Source organism: Perca flavescens, chromosome 21 (genome assembly GCF_004354835.1).
Source record: "Perca flavescens isolate YP-PL-M2 chromosome 21, PFLA_1.0, whole genome shotgun sequence".
NCBI classification, from domain to species: Eukaryota; Metazoa; Chordata; class Actinopteri; order Perciformes; family Percidae; genus Perca; species Perca flavescens.
Window position 1 is genome coordinate 17,311,051 of NC_041351.1, and position 15,763 is coordinate 17,326,813.

Genomic DNA, 15,763 nt, shown 5'->3' on the forward strand with positions numbered 1-15,763 from the left:
GTTTAGTTTCATGTGCTCACGCAAAACCTTTTCATGTGCGCACATGAAAGTTTGACGGGAGCACATGAAACTAAACTTTAGATTTGTTTTCATGTGCGCCGCTTTGAAACCCATTTCGCGCTGTTATGAACAGTGCCAGTGCCACAGTCAGCAGCGCTGCAGCAAAGAACTCCGATTAGAAAGGATGGCGGCTAAAGATGAGTTTACATGCCAAAAGGCTTCAATTTGTCCTAAGTGTAAGGTGACCGGACGTCCCGAAAAATTAAGGACAGTCCCGAAATCCAAGCAGTTGTCCCGAAATGATTTTTTATTTGTATTTTCGGGTTTACATGAGTTGAATTCCTGAATACAAATATAATCATTTTGGTGCGGAGTTTTGAAATTCATCCACGTTAAGCTTTTTGTTCTCAACAACCGGGTTCTCGTCGAACATCCTCTTTCCTTATGTTTAATCCATTATCCTTGCATTTTACATTATCCATGGAGTTGGCCACATGTTTGTAACTGTTCATAAATAAAAGTAATTGCCGATCCAAATCGCTGTATCCCTGGCTCCGGAACAGATTACAAGACTTTAAAATCTGTTTTAAATGTCGTATCTAAACAATATAATGGTAACGACTTGCAAGCAAAGCAGCAATGTTCTTATAATGAAGACCTAGATTAAAATATAGTGCAACTAACTCCTGTAGGCCTACTAGTCATTTCTATCTGTCACTGTCACGGCCCTGGCTACCATGTGCTCACACAAGTTTTGCTCACACGTGCGCACATGAAAAGGTTTTGCGTGCGCACATGAAAGTTTCACGTGAGCACAACTTTCGTGTGAGCACATGAAACAAAACTTTAGATTTTTTTTTGCTCACGTCATGAAACTAAACTTTAGATTTAGTTTTGCTCATGTCCCTTAGGGGCTCCGTAGATCCACACTCCGAAACAGAAGGTGGCGGTAATACACCTGTAAAACACGAAGGAGAAGAAGAAGTAGGACATGGTCGTCATTTCCTGTAGCCTCACTTGATGCACTGAGTTACATTTTCAATCGCTCCTTGTGAAGGTTTGTAACGTTAATACGTGTCAGAAAACTGTTTATTCATTTCTTTGCATGTATAGTTTCTTTACAGAATACCTTACGCGTGTAGGGATGGTCCGTGAATAAAAATGGGGACCACCAGTCATTAAATACGCTGGACAAAGAGCGCCGTTTAGCTAACCAGGTTTCGAAGAATTAACGTTAGCATTAGCATAGCTAGCATTAGCAGGCTTGCTAATGTTGGTTAAGCTTAACAGAAATGCAAAGTTAAAATTAGTTGGTAGCTTTTCATGCAGCAGTGTATACAATAACAGTCGGCATAACCGTTCAGAAACACATACTTTCATATAAACACCATAATAGCAGTATTCGGAGACAGTTAAAAGCAGTGGCCCTGCGCTGTAATTCAAGGCTAATGCCGTTGCTAGCTGTCATCAAATTAAAGAGTTCTCCATTTGCAGACTAATCTGTAGTTTCTTAAAGCTGTAACGCTACCAACGCAAAGATTCCGTGTCATGTTTGATTTCTTACAGGGGAAGGAAATATGTCAGGTGCTGGGGGAGGAAAACGTCCCTCAGGAGGGGACAGCCCCCCTGGCCCACCTGAGAAGAAAAGCAAAAAAGAGGAGAAGACCACCACCACTCTTATTGAGCCCATACGCATAGCTGGAGTCTCCTCTACGGTCTGTCATTTGTTGTTTACTCTTACGAGTCACCATGGATGACTTATACATTGTAGCTCATCTGAAGTATTTTTTTGGCCAAACAACATTCAGGATCTCTGACATTCCTCACCTTGGTGTTTGTATTTGTTCTGTGCAGGAGGAAATGGACATGAAGGTCCTCCAGTTCAAGAATAAGAAGCTGTGTGAGCGCTTGGAGCAGAGACAGACTATGGAGGATGAGTTACGAGAGAAAATTGAGAAGCTGGAGAAGAGACAAGCCACCGATGACACCACCCTGCTGATTGTCAACCGCTACTGGTCGCAGGTACCACATTTGATTACATTGTTTTAACCTAATTATGCCCCATTTTGAGCTGAAACTTGATTTAAGAAATGTCCATGTAAACACATTTAGGGGGGGTCTCATTCTGTCAAAGAAACAAACAACAAATGCAAAACATGTAAATGTTATCAAACTGTTTGCTTTAACCTGACCATCTATAGTAATATGTATTTTATTTGTTTTGTGCGCATGTAAACACACAGTAGCCAATTAGCAGTACCACAGTAATGGCAGTCAAAATATCTTACAAATTGCAGGACTCCGTTTTTGCAATAGCACTGATTTTTGATGTACAGAAAGTATACCCATAGCAATGCTTTTTCAATCCTTGCGTTTCTGATTTTCAGTTGGATGAGAATGTGCACGTTCTACGCAAACGTATTGAACCAGATGCTCCCGTGACATCTACCCCTGCACCACCAGCGCCCCCTCTCCCTGAACCGACACCAATGGAGGAAGATGGTGTCATTTTGGCGTCACCAACTTCTGCCGTGCCTCCACCTCCACTCCCAGAGGCTCAGAATGAGGGGGAGCCGGCAGAGCAGCAGCAGCAGGAGGATCGTCAAGAAGAGCAGAAGCAGCCCCCTCCTCCTACTGGGTCAGAAGAGTTGGTGACACCCACAAAGCCCCCACAGGACTCAACAACAAGTAAGCAGTTTTAAACAGTTTTCCTGACCAAGCTGATCTCTGGAAAGTCTCCATCACTCACTGCATTTATGGACTGCTATAATATGACCATTTAATCGGTTATCTGACCCTATTTTATTTTAATAGCAGTGTTTCCTACAGATTAGAAGGCAATTTCTGGCGGGGGGGTGAGATACTTATTTTCATACAATGAAGTATCAAAAACTGAGGAGGACACGCTGTTGGATGCTGTCCTCCTCTCCTACTCTTTCTTCAGTGCTTAACAAATCTATCTATTTCTCTCCCTGACCCTGTTTTTATGATTGAGCAGCACTGGTTGAAGCCTGAAAATATTGTAAACAAATTAATAAAATAACTAATTACACTGGTCGGACTGTTCAGCTCTGTTTCAGACTGATACCTCTGGTTCAGGCTGGTCCTCAAGAGTAAAAAAAATGACATACAATTATTTATAAGTTTATTTAATTCACAGCTGGTACATATAGTATTTTGACCTCAACAACCCAACTGCATTTTACCGCAAACTTGCGACTAGTTAACTTTCTAAAGCAGGCGCAATCGCTTGTTTGCTAAGAGTTGGGTCGGGACTCCAACATTAACACACTGACAACATTGTATTCAGAATATAAAATATTTTTATAGCACTTTTTAAATGTGTGATTGTGTAAAGGTGTTCACGAGATACCAACCTTTTGTGAACTTATGAATTTCGCCAGCTGTCTTCTCCTGTTTCTCCCGTCATGGAGACAGACGCTGTGTGCACGGGGGGAGGGGCTGTGTATGTGAGTGAGACGCAAGTGACAGAGAGACGGAGGAGAGCAGGGAAAGGAAATGCAGCTGGACGAATAAGCTGCGTGTTTTAAATAGCGTTAACGCAATGTGCGGCGGCAGGTGTTGATAGTGCGGCCCACTGCCACAAATTAGTCTGTGTGGGAAACACTGAATAGAATTTGGATGAAAGTTTATACATGTGTATGACTCCACATTAGGTTTCAATATCAGTCCCCCTCTGGTATTCAACTTAGCCCATCTTTTTGTTATGTTGCTACTCTTGATACTCTTGTTGCTAACTTTGTGTAACTTTTGCAAAAACGTTTCAAATTTATCATTTTATTGCTATACACAGGTAGAGTGCATGAGAAGATGTAAGAGCATGTATTCGCTGTTTAAGGTGATTACCTGTTGTGAAAATGAAGGAATAGGCAAGAACTATATTACTGAATCTGACCGAGAAGAGAAAAACGTTGGGAGTGTTTTAGCTTTCTTTTGTTTTGGTAGACTTCTATCAAAGAGCATGTAGAATTCCAGGCTATTGTAAAGCAATGCTAACCTCTCTATCTGTATTTGCCTCGTCCATTGCTGCATGCTTTAAATGTCATGAGAACTTGCAACATGCCCATTTTTTAGGGCTGTACAAACTCAACACACACAGTTTCCAATTTTCTAGCTGAAGTTTAATGCTTTGATCATTTGATCATCTGCTGATTTTTACCAACCTCTCATATAATAACCACCTCTTAACATGTTCAGATGCATCGCCGCCCCTTGCTCCTGTGAGTGACAATGCCAAGGGTTTCCTGACTACATTGGAGCACAGCAGCGAGGAGGAACTCACCCTGAATCTCCAAGACCGCATGCAGTTTAGCAAGGAAGCTATTGCCTGCTTGGTTTGTGTCTTTGACAGGCTGCACAGCCGCATCGACAATATGTGCAAGCAAGTCCAGGCTGCAGGTAACTGGAGATGTTTTTGTTTCTGACACATTCATATATGATAAGCCATTGACTAGGGCTGCCACCTCTTAGTCGATTAGTTGACTAATCGGTCGTTTTGGTCTTAGTCGACTAAGATTTCTTTAGTCGATTAGTCATTTTTTATGCTTATTCATGCTTAATTACTTATTTCCAAGAAACTTCTGAGCACATTTATGGTAAACACAAGATTTAAAGTGGTGCTTTTGCAGGATTAATTGTGAAGAAACTCAGTTTTACAGATGGTTAATTAACTACATTTATATTGTGCTTTTCTAGTCTTAACCACCTCAAAGCGCACAGCTCTGTCAATTAAATCAACTAATCGATTAGTCGACAAAATCGTATAAGTGTTAGTCGACTAAGAATTTCTTTAGTCGAGGACAGCCCTACCATTGACACGCAAACATACAATTAAGAAAGGGGAACATCTGCAGCACATTTTATATCCTTCCTTAAAACTAATTACCTGCTACCAATAGTTATAGAGTTGTTGGTGTACACAAATGTGAGCAGTGTTTTTTGCCACTTGTTAGCTCCACTCTAATTTGGCACAACTATCTTGATCTTTTTTGGCAGCATGTGAGGACGATAGCCAGTCTGACATCATCAATATGAACCACACTCTGCTGGAGGAGAACAATCGTCTGCGAGACCTGGCGACTCTCCTGCAGGGCCGACACCACAAGATGTCCATGGAGGTACGATGTCCTTGGCACTGTTTGTAGATGTCAGTGTGTGTGGTGAATATTTGTGCTAGTGTGTGGGTATAAGAGTGTGTGTTAGAGTATGTGGATGTGAAAATTGTATGAATGTGTTTTGTGTGTATGTAGCCATTGCGTTTGGTGTATACTTATCACTGATGACCGCTCTGGTCATGACTTTGCCCTTATTGCAGTACAATGAGTTAGTGGACAAGGTGACCAGCTCGGAGACCAAAGTGTCTGAGATGGAGACAACGGTGGAGGACCTTCAGTGGGACATTGAGAAACTCCGCAATAGGGAACAAAAGCTCAACAAACATCTGGCAGAAGCCATGGAGCAGGTGTGTTTGCATACAATTGTCAGTGTGCAACTTGCTTCTTTCTTTAGTGTGTGCGCATGTACGTGTGCGCATGCTTTTCATCTGTCCACGAGGCATATTCATTCAGTGATACGACTCTAAGCATTAATCCATGTCAAGCCAGCTGCTCTTATTGATGCACATCCTGCTGTCAAGGCATGCATTGATGGAGTGGTATTTTTTGCATCAGCCATCTAAACATTACAAAATAAGCATTGTCTGAGTGATGTCATATGAATGTTTTTCTGTCTTAGTTCTTTTTTTGACCTATGTTCTCTATGTGCTGTCTGCAGCTGAAGTCTGGATACAGCAGCACCGGCAGCTCAGGTGGACTTCCTGGAGGCCAGATTACACTGAACATTCAGAAGGTGAGCATTCATAGGAAGCATCCCTTTGCAATTCGTGTTGTGTGACATATGCCTGTTTCTTCACACATAACTTACTTTATATCTCAGATGCCGGTTTGTGCTGGCAAAGCAGGGTTTTTATATCATGCACAACAATTCTCCTATCTATAACACATTGTCTTTGTTTTCATCTTAGTTTGAGAGTCTCAATGCAGAGTTGGAGCACAACCAGGAGTTGGCTAATAGCCGCATGGCAGAGTTGGAGAAACTGCAGGTGGAGCTCCAGGAGGCTGTGAGGGAGAGTGAGAAGCTCAAGGTGAAGATGTTATCTCTGGTTGTTAGAGTAGAAGCATCAGTAACACTACACCTGGTTGTCAAGAACCCTTTTCATTTTGTAAATCTGTGGCTGAAATCATGCTCACCCTTCACTGTAATTTTTTATTTTTTGTTTTTTGTTTTTCAGATGGACTTGCGGAATATTCCAGAAGAGGTTGTGAAGGAGACTCTAGAGTACAAATGTCTGCAGTCCCAGTTCTCCCTGCTGTACAATGAGTCCCTCGGGGTGAAAACCCAGCTGGATGAGGCACGGGCCCTCCTGCTCACTGCTAAGAACGCCCACCTCCGACAGATAGAGCACATGGAGGTACATTTCATAAATCAAAGTTGATCTGTTATATAAAAAAATATATATATATAAAAAAAAAAAACTTAAAGAAAAAAAAGAAAGTGTTATTAGAGACAACGTAAGATTCCTTCACTGCATCTTGGCCGTGGCCCAGTGTTGCAATTCCAACAGTTTTTTTGCCCTAGCAACTTAAACCTGTATGTGCGTTATACTGTTTTCAACTGTTCAGAGTGATGAGCTGTCCCTTCAGAAGAAGCTGCGGACTGAGGTTATCCAGCTGGAGGATACCCTGGCCCAGGTGCGCAAAGAGTATGAGATGCTGCGCATCGAGTTTGAGCAGAACCTGGCAGCCAACGAGCAAGCAGGTACCTTTCGAAACACTTCCTCCACACATCTATCAACAAGTCTATGAAGAGGGAAGGGAAATCATGCCATAGTATGGTGCATTAGTATATACTGTAATTGTAAATCTATACCTGTATTTAGAGATGGATTATGTTTTGTGCACTGCAAGCTGGTGGTTACTGTAATTTGAAGTCTTTATCATCTGTTACTGCAGGGATTTATTATTGCGGGACCAGTGCATAGTATATCATTTGCATCTTATAATGTCACTCCTGTGCACCATACAGTTGAGCTCATCATTTACATCACCAGATATTCTTGTATGACTCAAAACCAAACCACACGTTGACTGTGCTCTGTGTGCGTCTGCCTCTCATTCTTTGTCTCTACTTTCTCAGGACCAATCAACAGGGAGATGCGACACTTAATCAGCAGCCTTCAGAACCACAACCTGCAGTTGAAAGGTGACGTGCAACGCTATAAGAGGAAGTTGCGGGAAACGCAGATGGAGATCAATAAGGTAGATGACGTTATTCACGGTCAAATGTTTGCTGCGTTTCATTCAGTGTGATCCAGGGCTTTTCTAAACATAACCGAAAACATCAGTAGTGATACATTTCCTCTAACCCATGTTGCTTTATCAGTAAAATATAGTCCTTCTTAAAAAATATTTTTGCTTTGTCGACAGTTGCGCTGTCAAAGTGGCGACGCAGGGGTTCTGATTCTAGAGGAGACGACAAGTGACAGCATTGACGTGAAGAAAGAGGAGGATGAGGACCAGGAGGAGGAGGAAGAGAGGAGGAAGGAGCTGGAGAGACAGCGGGCCCGGGAGAGAGAGAGGGAGAGGGAGGCTGAACGAGAAAGGGAGCGCGAGAGAGAGAGGCAGCGCAGCGACGAGCTGAAGAGGAAGGACTCGGACACACTGAAGATGCTCAGAGTAGAACTCAAGTACATCCCTCTTCTACTCTACTTCACTTTAATGTTTTATATGTTATATATATATATGTATGTTGGTATTGTTTGCTCTTTTCTACCAGCAACAATGTCTTTTTTTAAGCATATGTGTGCACGCTTAGATCCAGTCAACTAACTGCACTGATGGGATTGCTAATGTACATGTAGTGTCTTCGTCTTCTTTAATCCATCAGGAAAGCCCAGGAGTCCCAGAAAGAGATGAAGCTCCTGTTGGACATGTATAAGTCGGCTCCAAAGGAGCAGAGGGACAAAGTGCAACTCATGGCAGCTGAACGTAAATCTAAAGCAGAGGTTTGTTCTTTGGTGTCATTGTCTTTCGGGCATACTTTTTCACATTTCTTTTTGCATCTGGTAACCCCTATCTCACCCAGGTGGATGAGTTGAGAATGCGAGTGCGAGAGCTGGAGGAGAGGGAGAGAAAGGAAAGCAAGAAGCTGGCTGATGAAGATGCCCTCAGGAAGATCCGAGTGGCAGAAGAGACCATTGAGCATCTGCAGAAGAAACTCGCTGCCACGAAGCAGGTATGCATGTTTTGTTGTCTCAAACATATATCGAAGCACGTGAGTGGAACAAAACTCAGGCAGGAGGCTGAGCATGTGTACCACTTTTATTTTTACTTCTATCTAGTACACTTATGCTTTACCAGGGGAAAAGACTCACCATCCAATCAGCCTCTCCATCATTTTTCTTTATTTTCCAGCAGTTTGTAACCATTTAAAAATAATTTTGCATCAGTTTTTACCTAAAGGTTTTTAAATGCAGTCCATACACATTTTCTACAGTTAGTCATAGCAGCAAATTGACACAATAGCTTGATAAAATTCTAACTTCTTCCCTTATTTAAACAAATTAAGAATTTCCGACGAGCATGAAATGAGACATGAATCATCAGCCCTATATGGAGAAATGTCAGATTTAAGCCTTCGGAGCAGCCACAGATATGAATACAAACAAGCCAGCTGTGTTACGAATGAAAGTAGTGAAATGAGTATCACATTTGCCTAACATAGAGGTTCTTCTAATTTTAGACAACAAAAGAGGAATTGAAAGCTGACGCTGTGGCCTGGAATTTAAATATTGTCAGCTGGTTAACTAGCCTATATGTTAGCATAATTTGTTGTTGCTTTTTTTTCTTGTTTTTCATTATTATTTTTGGCTGCAGTTTCTCTCTGTTATATCAGTTATAAATATACAAATCTCTTGGCACTCGAAAGCTGTAAGCATGGCAGCACTGTTGTTGAAAAGAGTAAAAAAGAAATCCCTGAAGACACTTTGGTTTGTCCTTACAGAAACAGCTTTAAGGCTAATTCTCATTACCTTTTTAATATACAAATCAAATGTAATTACATTTTAGTTTTGACAATGTCCATGTTTGTTTATTCATTATCTTTATTTTATGACAATATAGTTTTTGTTTTTTTTTAAAGCTCTGCCATTATTTATTTAATGTCTTGCACAACATAGATTGATTTCTTTTTTTAATTTCCTTTTTCTGTTATTTTATTATCTGGCAAAAATGCATTTACAGTGCTTTCTAACCGCTGGAACACACCGTATGCATAAGCGTCGCGTATAGCAGCGCAGTTATATTTATTTCGGCGCCCATGTTATCCAGCTGTCTGGCCACACCGGGTGCTTGGCGCCTAGAGTCTCCTCTATTTATTGCGCCGAGCGGTACGCGAGTGTATGTGTCAAGCTAGGAAGGTAATAGAGAAAGAGAGAAATATATGCGTCCGATATGAATGGCCAGGCGCACGATCAGGCACGTATATACGCTATGCCTGGGGTCCGGGCACCCCCAGGGGGGGGGCGCAAGTCTTTATCTGGTTTGAGGTTGAGGTAAAGTAAGCTTTTCTTAGACATGAGTAGGGGGGGGCACCAAGGAAAAAAGGTTGGGAACCACTGCGCTACGCCACACTTAAGCGTGTGGTGTGTTCCAGCTGTAAACCTGCTACAAGAGAGAAGGAGGGGGATGCTATGAGATAATCCCGTTCACATTTTAAGAAAAAACAATTAGGCTGGGTGGGGCAAATCTTTTTTGGATGAGGCACCCTGATAAATTTGAAGTATGTAAAACACTGTCAGATCTGAGCTCGCTTACTTGGCTCTGCTGTCTTGTAAATGTTGAGACTCTCATGAAATTTCATTTGTCAGACAACTAAGGGAGTATGAGAGTAAAGTGTCATGAGATGGAATAAAATAAAACCATTAACTGACTGGGGTGAAATGTTGATAGTAATGTCAGTGTCATAGGGGATACACCCACATTAGATAATGTAATACTGTCACGATAATATTCATTCAAATGTTGACCTTAGTGCTGCATTGAATATGATCTTGAAGTCTTTGAGGCTTATTACTTAATATGAATCATATTATCTTCACCCAATGAGTCCTGAGGATCGCTGGTGTACTGGTGGACTGTAATTAAATCAAATACAGGAAATTACACCAAAATGTAAAAGTGTCATGACCGTGTTTTAAGTTGTTTAACTGTTCCATACCATTTTATTTTATTATCTTAAAGGAGACAGATGTTGAGATCTGAAAGCCTGCTGCTCCTCATGCTTGGGAGGTCTAGTAGAACATAATTAAAAGAAGGCAAAACACAGTCTGAACTGATACTGATGTATTCAACTCTTTACTTTTGTCTTCTTATCTGGTATAAAGTTAAAGTACAGCAACTAAACTGTTTTGGACTCAGATGTGTTTTGTTCTCCTTAGTTCCTGGCTGCCAGAATTTAACTTTGTGGGGTGACAGATTGCCAACACAACCCAATAAACAAGCTACTTGAGATCATATGACTTTTGTTTATGGGTCCCATTTGGCTTGTAAGTGGGCAGCGCGAAGCAAATGCAGCAAAGTGAAATTTGTTATATGTTTGCAGCACAGAAAACAAACCAGGTGTGATTGTGCCTCGAGATACATAGTCATAAATAGGCCAATCTGGCTCAATGGATGTAAATTGCCGGGATAAATCCTGACACGCCAGATGTCCCTCCCCTTCTGCTATCTAAACTTAAAACAAAAAGTAAGGAAATTTGTGTTTGGTGGATTATTTCTCTGTGGTAACAATGCTTTTTGGCAATAAGTCTTATACCGTTGGAAAACCTGTGTAGTTCCCTATCAAATGATGCCCCATTTGTAAGGAACAGGCATTTGTGGGATGAGCAGCAGCGGTGAGTATGTGGGTTGCGCCGTTGAAAAATTTGCCAAATCTTCTCTGCCAATGCCAAACAGCTTATTCTGCCATTGACTCGTTTGGTGGATTTGATGATTGAAGTTGGTTACAGTTACATGCATAGTGCTGTGGAGAATGCAAAACCTTAAATAGGCCATTGAAGGTCTAATGTAATAAATCCCATCATGTAATATGATGACCGCACACTCAAATTTAACAATTTTGCACATTTGTGCTTCTTCATACTAAAATCTACCAAAGAGATTGAACTGTAATATTGATTCAGGCTAATTAGACTCCGTACGGTACAGGAACCGAAGGATCATATTGTCTATGTGTGTAGTGATGATGTTTTGTAGACGTCATAAAGAAAGAGTTAGGAAGAATGCTGGTGATTCATTTTTCAATCTGTAATAAATGAATGGTCTTTTTATTTCATACACATGGATTAGTTTTAGTTTTTTTTTTTTTTTTTTTTTTTTTTTTGTAACTACAGATGATGAAGATAGACCTCACTGGGTTTAAAATGAGTCGAGAGGCACTATCTGTCACTGTCTCTTCATTGTTTTTGATCCCTGACTCCTCTGTCTCTTGAGGAGGAGGAAGCCCTGCTGAGTGAGATGGATGTAACCGGCCAGGCCTTCGAGGACATGCAGGAGCAGAACAGCCGCTTGTTGCAGCAGTTACGGGAGAAGGACGACGCCAATTTCAAGCTGATGAGTGAGCGGATCAAATCTAACCAGATCTACAAGCTGCTGAAAGAGGAGAAGGAGGAGTTGGCTGACCAAGTTCTTACATTCAAAACCCAGGTGACGTGTGACTTCTTAACCTGGAAATGCAGCATTGATGGTTTTCATTGTGTCAAGGCCATTGAAGTATTAACTGTTACGGTCACTCTCCAGGTGGATGCCCAGCTGCTAGTTGTGCAGAAGTTAGAGGAAAAAGAGGGTGTCCTCCAGAGCACACTTGCCGCTCTGGAAAAAGAGCTGGCTGTCCGGACACAAGCACTAGAACTCAACAAGAGGAAGGTGAGGAGAGAGGCCATCACTCATATTGTCAGTTCTTGCATTTAAGGTTTACTAATCACCGGATCATTTGATTGCTGCCAGATGTCGATTTTCCTACTAATAAACACTGCATTATAAAAGGATCTGGATAATAGCATGTGCTAAAAGTCGAACTTTATCATTTTGGTGTGTTCAGGTGCTCGTGAAAAGTTCTGATACCCAAGATTTGTGGGGTTGCTTCCACAAAACATTGCATTAATGAGCTACATTGTCTGCAGATGAAACCCACCTGTCTGTCAGGATTCCCACACTTTTGCAAGTAGTTAAGCGCCTACTTTAATATGTTCTTTAATATGGATAATTTGCTCACATTGCCCAAGTGCCTGTCAAGACAGCAATTTTGCAATGCTAATGAGGTCATCTTGTGTTTTATTTTTTTCCACATTTGATTTTCAAGTAGAAACAACCATGACAATCAAATTAAACAGAACAGAAAACACACAAAAGGAGCTGCTTACTTTAACTGAAACCAGTGGTTCCCTGGCAGCTATAAAGAGGATCTAAAAACTTGGAAAATGGTCGTCAGACATGGAAAATATACACAATCTGGAGTAAATAGGATAAAACATGCAAAATGTTTAAGTTGGTACACAACCACATCTTTGAAGTTGAAGCACAAATAATGGACTCAGAATGTCAAGTTTTATCCAAGCTTACTGTACTACCACTACATTACATCTCAGGAATTCCATCATTAGGTTTTTTTTTTTTTTTTATTGAGTGTGTCCGGTTCCTTCCCTGCTGCAGGCAGTGGAGGCTGCCCAGCTGGCAGAGGACCTGAAGGTGCAGCTGGAGCACACGCAGGCCAAGCTTAAGGAGATCCAGGTCTCTGTGGCTGAGAACCGCACCGCCCGGGAGAGGGAGAGCAGCAACCTAAAACGAGCACAGGTATGTCGTATTTCATCACTGGGGATAATCCCTCCAAACTCTTTCTGAAACTCTCACCAATTACTCCTAAAGTTCTGATTGGAAGATCACATCAGCAGTTAAACGACCCCCTCTCCTGATGCCTTTTAGGAGGATCTGTCGAGGCTGAGACGGAAGCTGGAGAAACAGAAGAAGGTGGAGGTGTACTCTGATGCTGATGAGATCCTGCAGGAGGAGATCAACCAGTACAAGGTCAGGAAGAAATAACTTTGTTCTTAAATGCAGAGAAATGTATGGCTTTAATCAACCTGTTAGTGTCGAGGGAGTTATAAAAACAACCGACAGCTTTATGGCACAATCTGCAGTATACTGTTGACAGAACTATAACAGTCTATTGAAAGTAATGTGATGTAATGAAAATTACTACACCTTTGTAATTAGCTCGACTGGCTGTTTTTCATATGTGAGTATGGGCCAAAAAGTAAACTCTTAACCCATGCTGCAGCCATAGTGAAAACAAACAACACAGACAGCATGTACAAACAACAGATACCATACAACAGTACTATGGTCCTGATGGTGTATAGAAAACCCAACATGGTGTCATGCAATGCATTCATTAAACATTGCTCAAAATAAATAAATAAATAAAATACATTATAAAAGAGAGATCACAAGTACAAGAATTTCAATTTTGTCGTGCAGGCCTGTTCTGCCTTTTACTTGCGGCTATTTAGGAGCTTAATAGACACTGGGATGAATGAGTTTTTGAAACGGTTTGGTCTGCAGCGAGGAACTCTAAACCTCCTACCGGATGGCAGAAGCTCATATTCTGCGTGCAGAACGTGAGACGTGTCGCTAACAATTGTATTTGCTTGTCACAAAGAAGCCTGCTCATAAATACTTGGCATGGATAAGTGCTCTTTAACACCAATGATCTTCCATGCAGTATGAATCAATCGTAACAATTTAGTTTTCAGCTGCACAGAGAGGTTGCCAAACCAAGCTGTAATACCATACCTGTCCATGCTCTCCAGGACTGCCTGATAAAATATCAACATAATTTTTTTTTGCGACGTCATGAATTCGCAAACGACATTAAAAATGCAACCGTTGTTGCAGTCTGCAGCAGAGACTGTCGACATGTGTGCTCCGGTTAGTGACTCGTCAATATAAACGCCAAGATATTTGTATGAGTGGGCCTGAGTGATGGTTTGGTTGTGGATGACCACAGGCCTGTGGGTCAAACACCATCTCTTCAGTCTTGGAAACGTTTAGAACAAGGTGGTTATCGTCGCACCTATTCACAAACTTTTGGATTTACATAAAATAATCAGTTCTTTTTCAGCAGAGATAAAATTGCAGTGTCATTAGAAAATGTAATGACATTATTATTAAGTGAAAAGGACAGGTGAGCTCCGTGACATCCTCGATCTGTGTTACCATACAATGGATGGAGGTAATAAAAGTGTTGGCAAGTCAGTATTTGGCCCATATACAATGTATTTTGTTTTCTGTCTCCAGGCCAAGCTGCGCTGCCCCTGCTGCAACACGCGAGACAAGGAGACGGTGCTCACCAAGTGTTTCCACGTATTCTGCTACGAATGTCTGAAGATGCGTTACGACACCCGACAGAGGAAGTGCCCCAAGTGCAACTGTGCCTTCGGAGCCAACGACTTTCACCGCATCTACATCACCTAATTCACAGACAGAAGAGTTAAAAGTGAAAACCGAAGAGAGAACCAAAGGAGAGAAACTAATAGAGAAAAGACAAGACTTTTACTCAAAGAGGCGGACATTTGGGGGATATCAGATGAGATGTTTCCCCCGTTTTAATCTCTCTTCGGAAAGACTTGTTTTACTGCATCATTGCCAGTTGGTGATTTGACCAAACAGATAGTGACACATCTGACTGAGAGTGTTGTGCTGTAGTTAATAAACACAGTTGTTTTGTGCACACGGTGATATTCTTACATGTTGCGCTGCTCTACACTGTTTTCCTGTCCTTGCCATACTTGCCATGTTAAACATCCTCTCTTTTAACAAACTGGGCCCACTTTTAAATATATATTTTTTTAATGTATTGCAAAACTTGGAACTGCAGTGGTACATGGTTGTTAATGAAGCGTTTCTTTGAATTGTTTTGTCCTGCTGGTTTTTGGAAATCCCGTAAAATCAGTGAAATTTAAATTTCAAAATTAAAAGAATCCGTGCTTTACAAACTTGAGAACTGCATGTGCAAAACTAAATATGTTTCTAATTTATAAACAGACAGAATTGTGTAACTCCCTTGGTTAGGCTATAGTATTAACAATGCCTGAGAGACCTCAGCTAGTTTGGCACCCAGTCAGCACATACAGGAGCGTTTGGATCACCTTGGGCAAGGGTGTGTGTGTGTGTGTGTGTGTGTGTGTGTGTGTGTGTGTGTGTGTGTGTGTGTGTGTGTGTGTGTGTGTGTGTGTGTGTGTGTGTGTGTGTGTGTGTGTGTGTGTGTGTGTGTGTGTGTGTGTGTGTGTGTGTGTGTGTGTGTGTGTGTGTGTGTGTGTGTGTGTGTGTGTGTGTGTGTGCGCTGTTGCTATGGTTCCTATTGGAGTATTTGACACAACATCTGCAGCTTATAGTGCCTCATTACTGATGAAATCACTGCAGTGGAAAGTCAGCTCATATGGGTGTCCTTAGTGGGCTGTGCTGCTCCAGGTCCTCTTTAAGGTTAGCCGTGACAGAGTACAAAAACATCTGTTTAACAACATGCTTCTTACCTAATTGAGCCAATGAAACCCCTTTTTCTCAGTTTGGATGATGTGAACTATTTACTGGGAGGTTGGTTAGCGTCTGTTTGACGTTAGCTCTTGTGG

At 41.5% G+C, this 15,763-nt stretch overlaps 1 protein-coding gene across 2 annotated transcripts; it reads left to right on the forward strand.

Annotated features, from left to right (window-relative positions):
- Nucleotides 1–769: 769 nt before the first annotated feature.
- rnf40 (ring finger protein 40) lies at nt 770–15,135 on the forward strand. 2 transcript variants are annotated; one of them, XM_028567826.1, is made up of 20 exons: nt 770–1,057; nt 1,567–1,715; nt 1,855–2,022; nt 2,388–2,688; nt 4,219–4,419; nt 5,017–5,138; nt 5,336–5,482; nt 5,794–5,868; nt 6,044–6,163; nt 6,311–6,490; nt 6,702–6,837; nt 7,216–7,337; nt 7,506–7,765; nt 7,966–8,083; nt 8,164–8,313; nt 11,571–11,783; nt 11,877–12,002; nt 12,789–12,929; nt 13,059–13,160; nt 14,433–15,135. In XM_028567826.1, exons 2-20 carry the CDS (start codon nt 1,578–1,580, stop codon nt 14,607–14,609), a joined length of 2,997 nt encoding a protein of 998 aa, XP_028423627.1. In that variant the 5' UTR covers nt 770–1,057; nt 1,567–1,577; the 3' UTR covers nt 14,610–15,135. The 2 variants fall into 2 exon arrangements, with proteins under 2 accessions (XP_028423627.1, XP_028423628.1); XM_028567827.1 differs by having other exon boundaries at nt 11,574–11,783.
- The last annotated feature ends 628 nt before the right edge of the window (nt 15,136–15,763 follow it).

Excerpts from the sequence above, each read along its gene's own strand:
- rnf40 (XM_028567826.1), top strand. The coding sequence starts at position 1,578 with ATGTCAGGTGCTGGGGGAGGAAAACGTCCCTCAGGAGGGGACAGCCCC. Across the intron at positions 7,338-7,505 it reads CGCAGATGGAGATCAATAAG|TTGCGCTGTCAAAGTGGCGA; the intron begins GTAGATGACGTT and ends CTTTGTCGACAG. Across the intron at positions 11,784-11,876 it reads TTCTTACATTCAAAACCCAG|GTGGATGCCCAGCTGCTAGT; the intron begins GTGACGTGTGAC and ends GTCACTCTCCAG.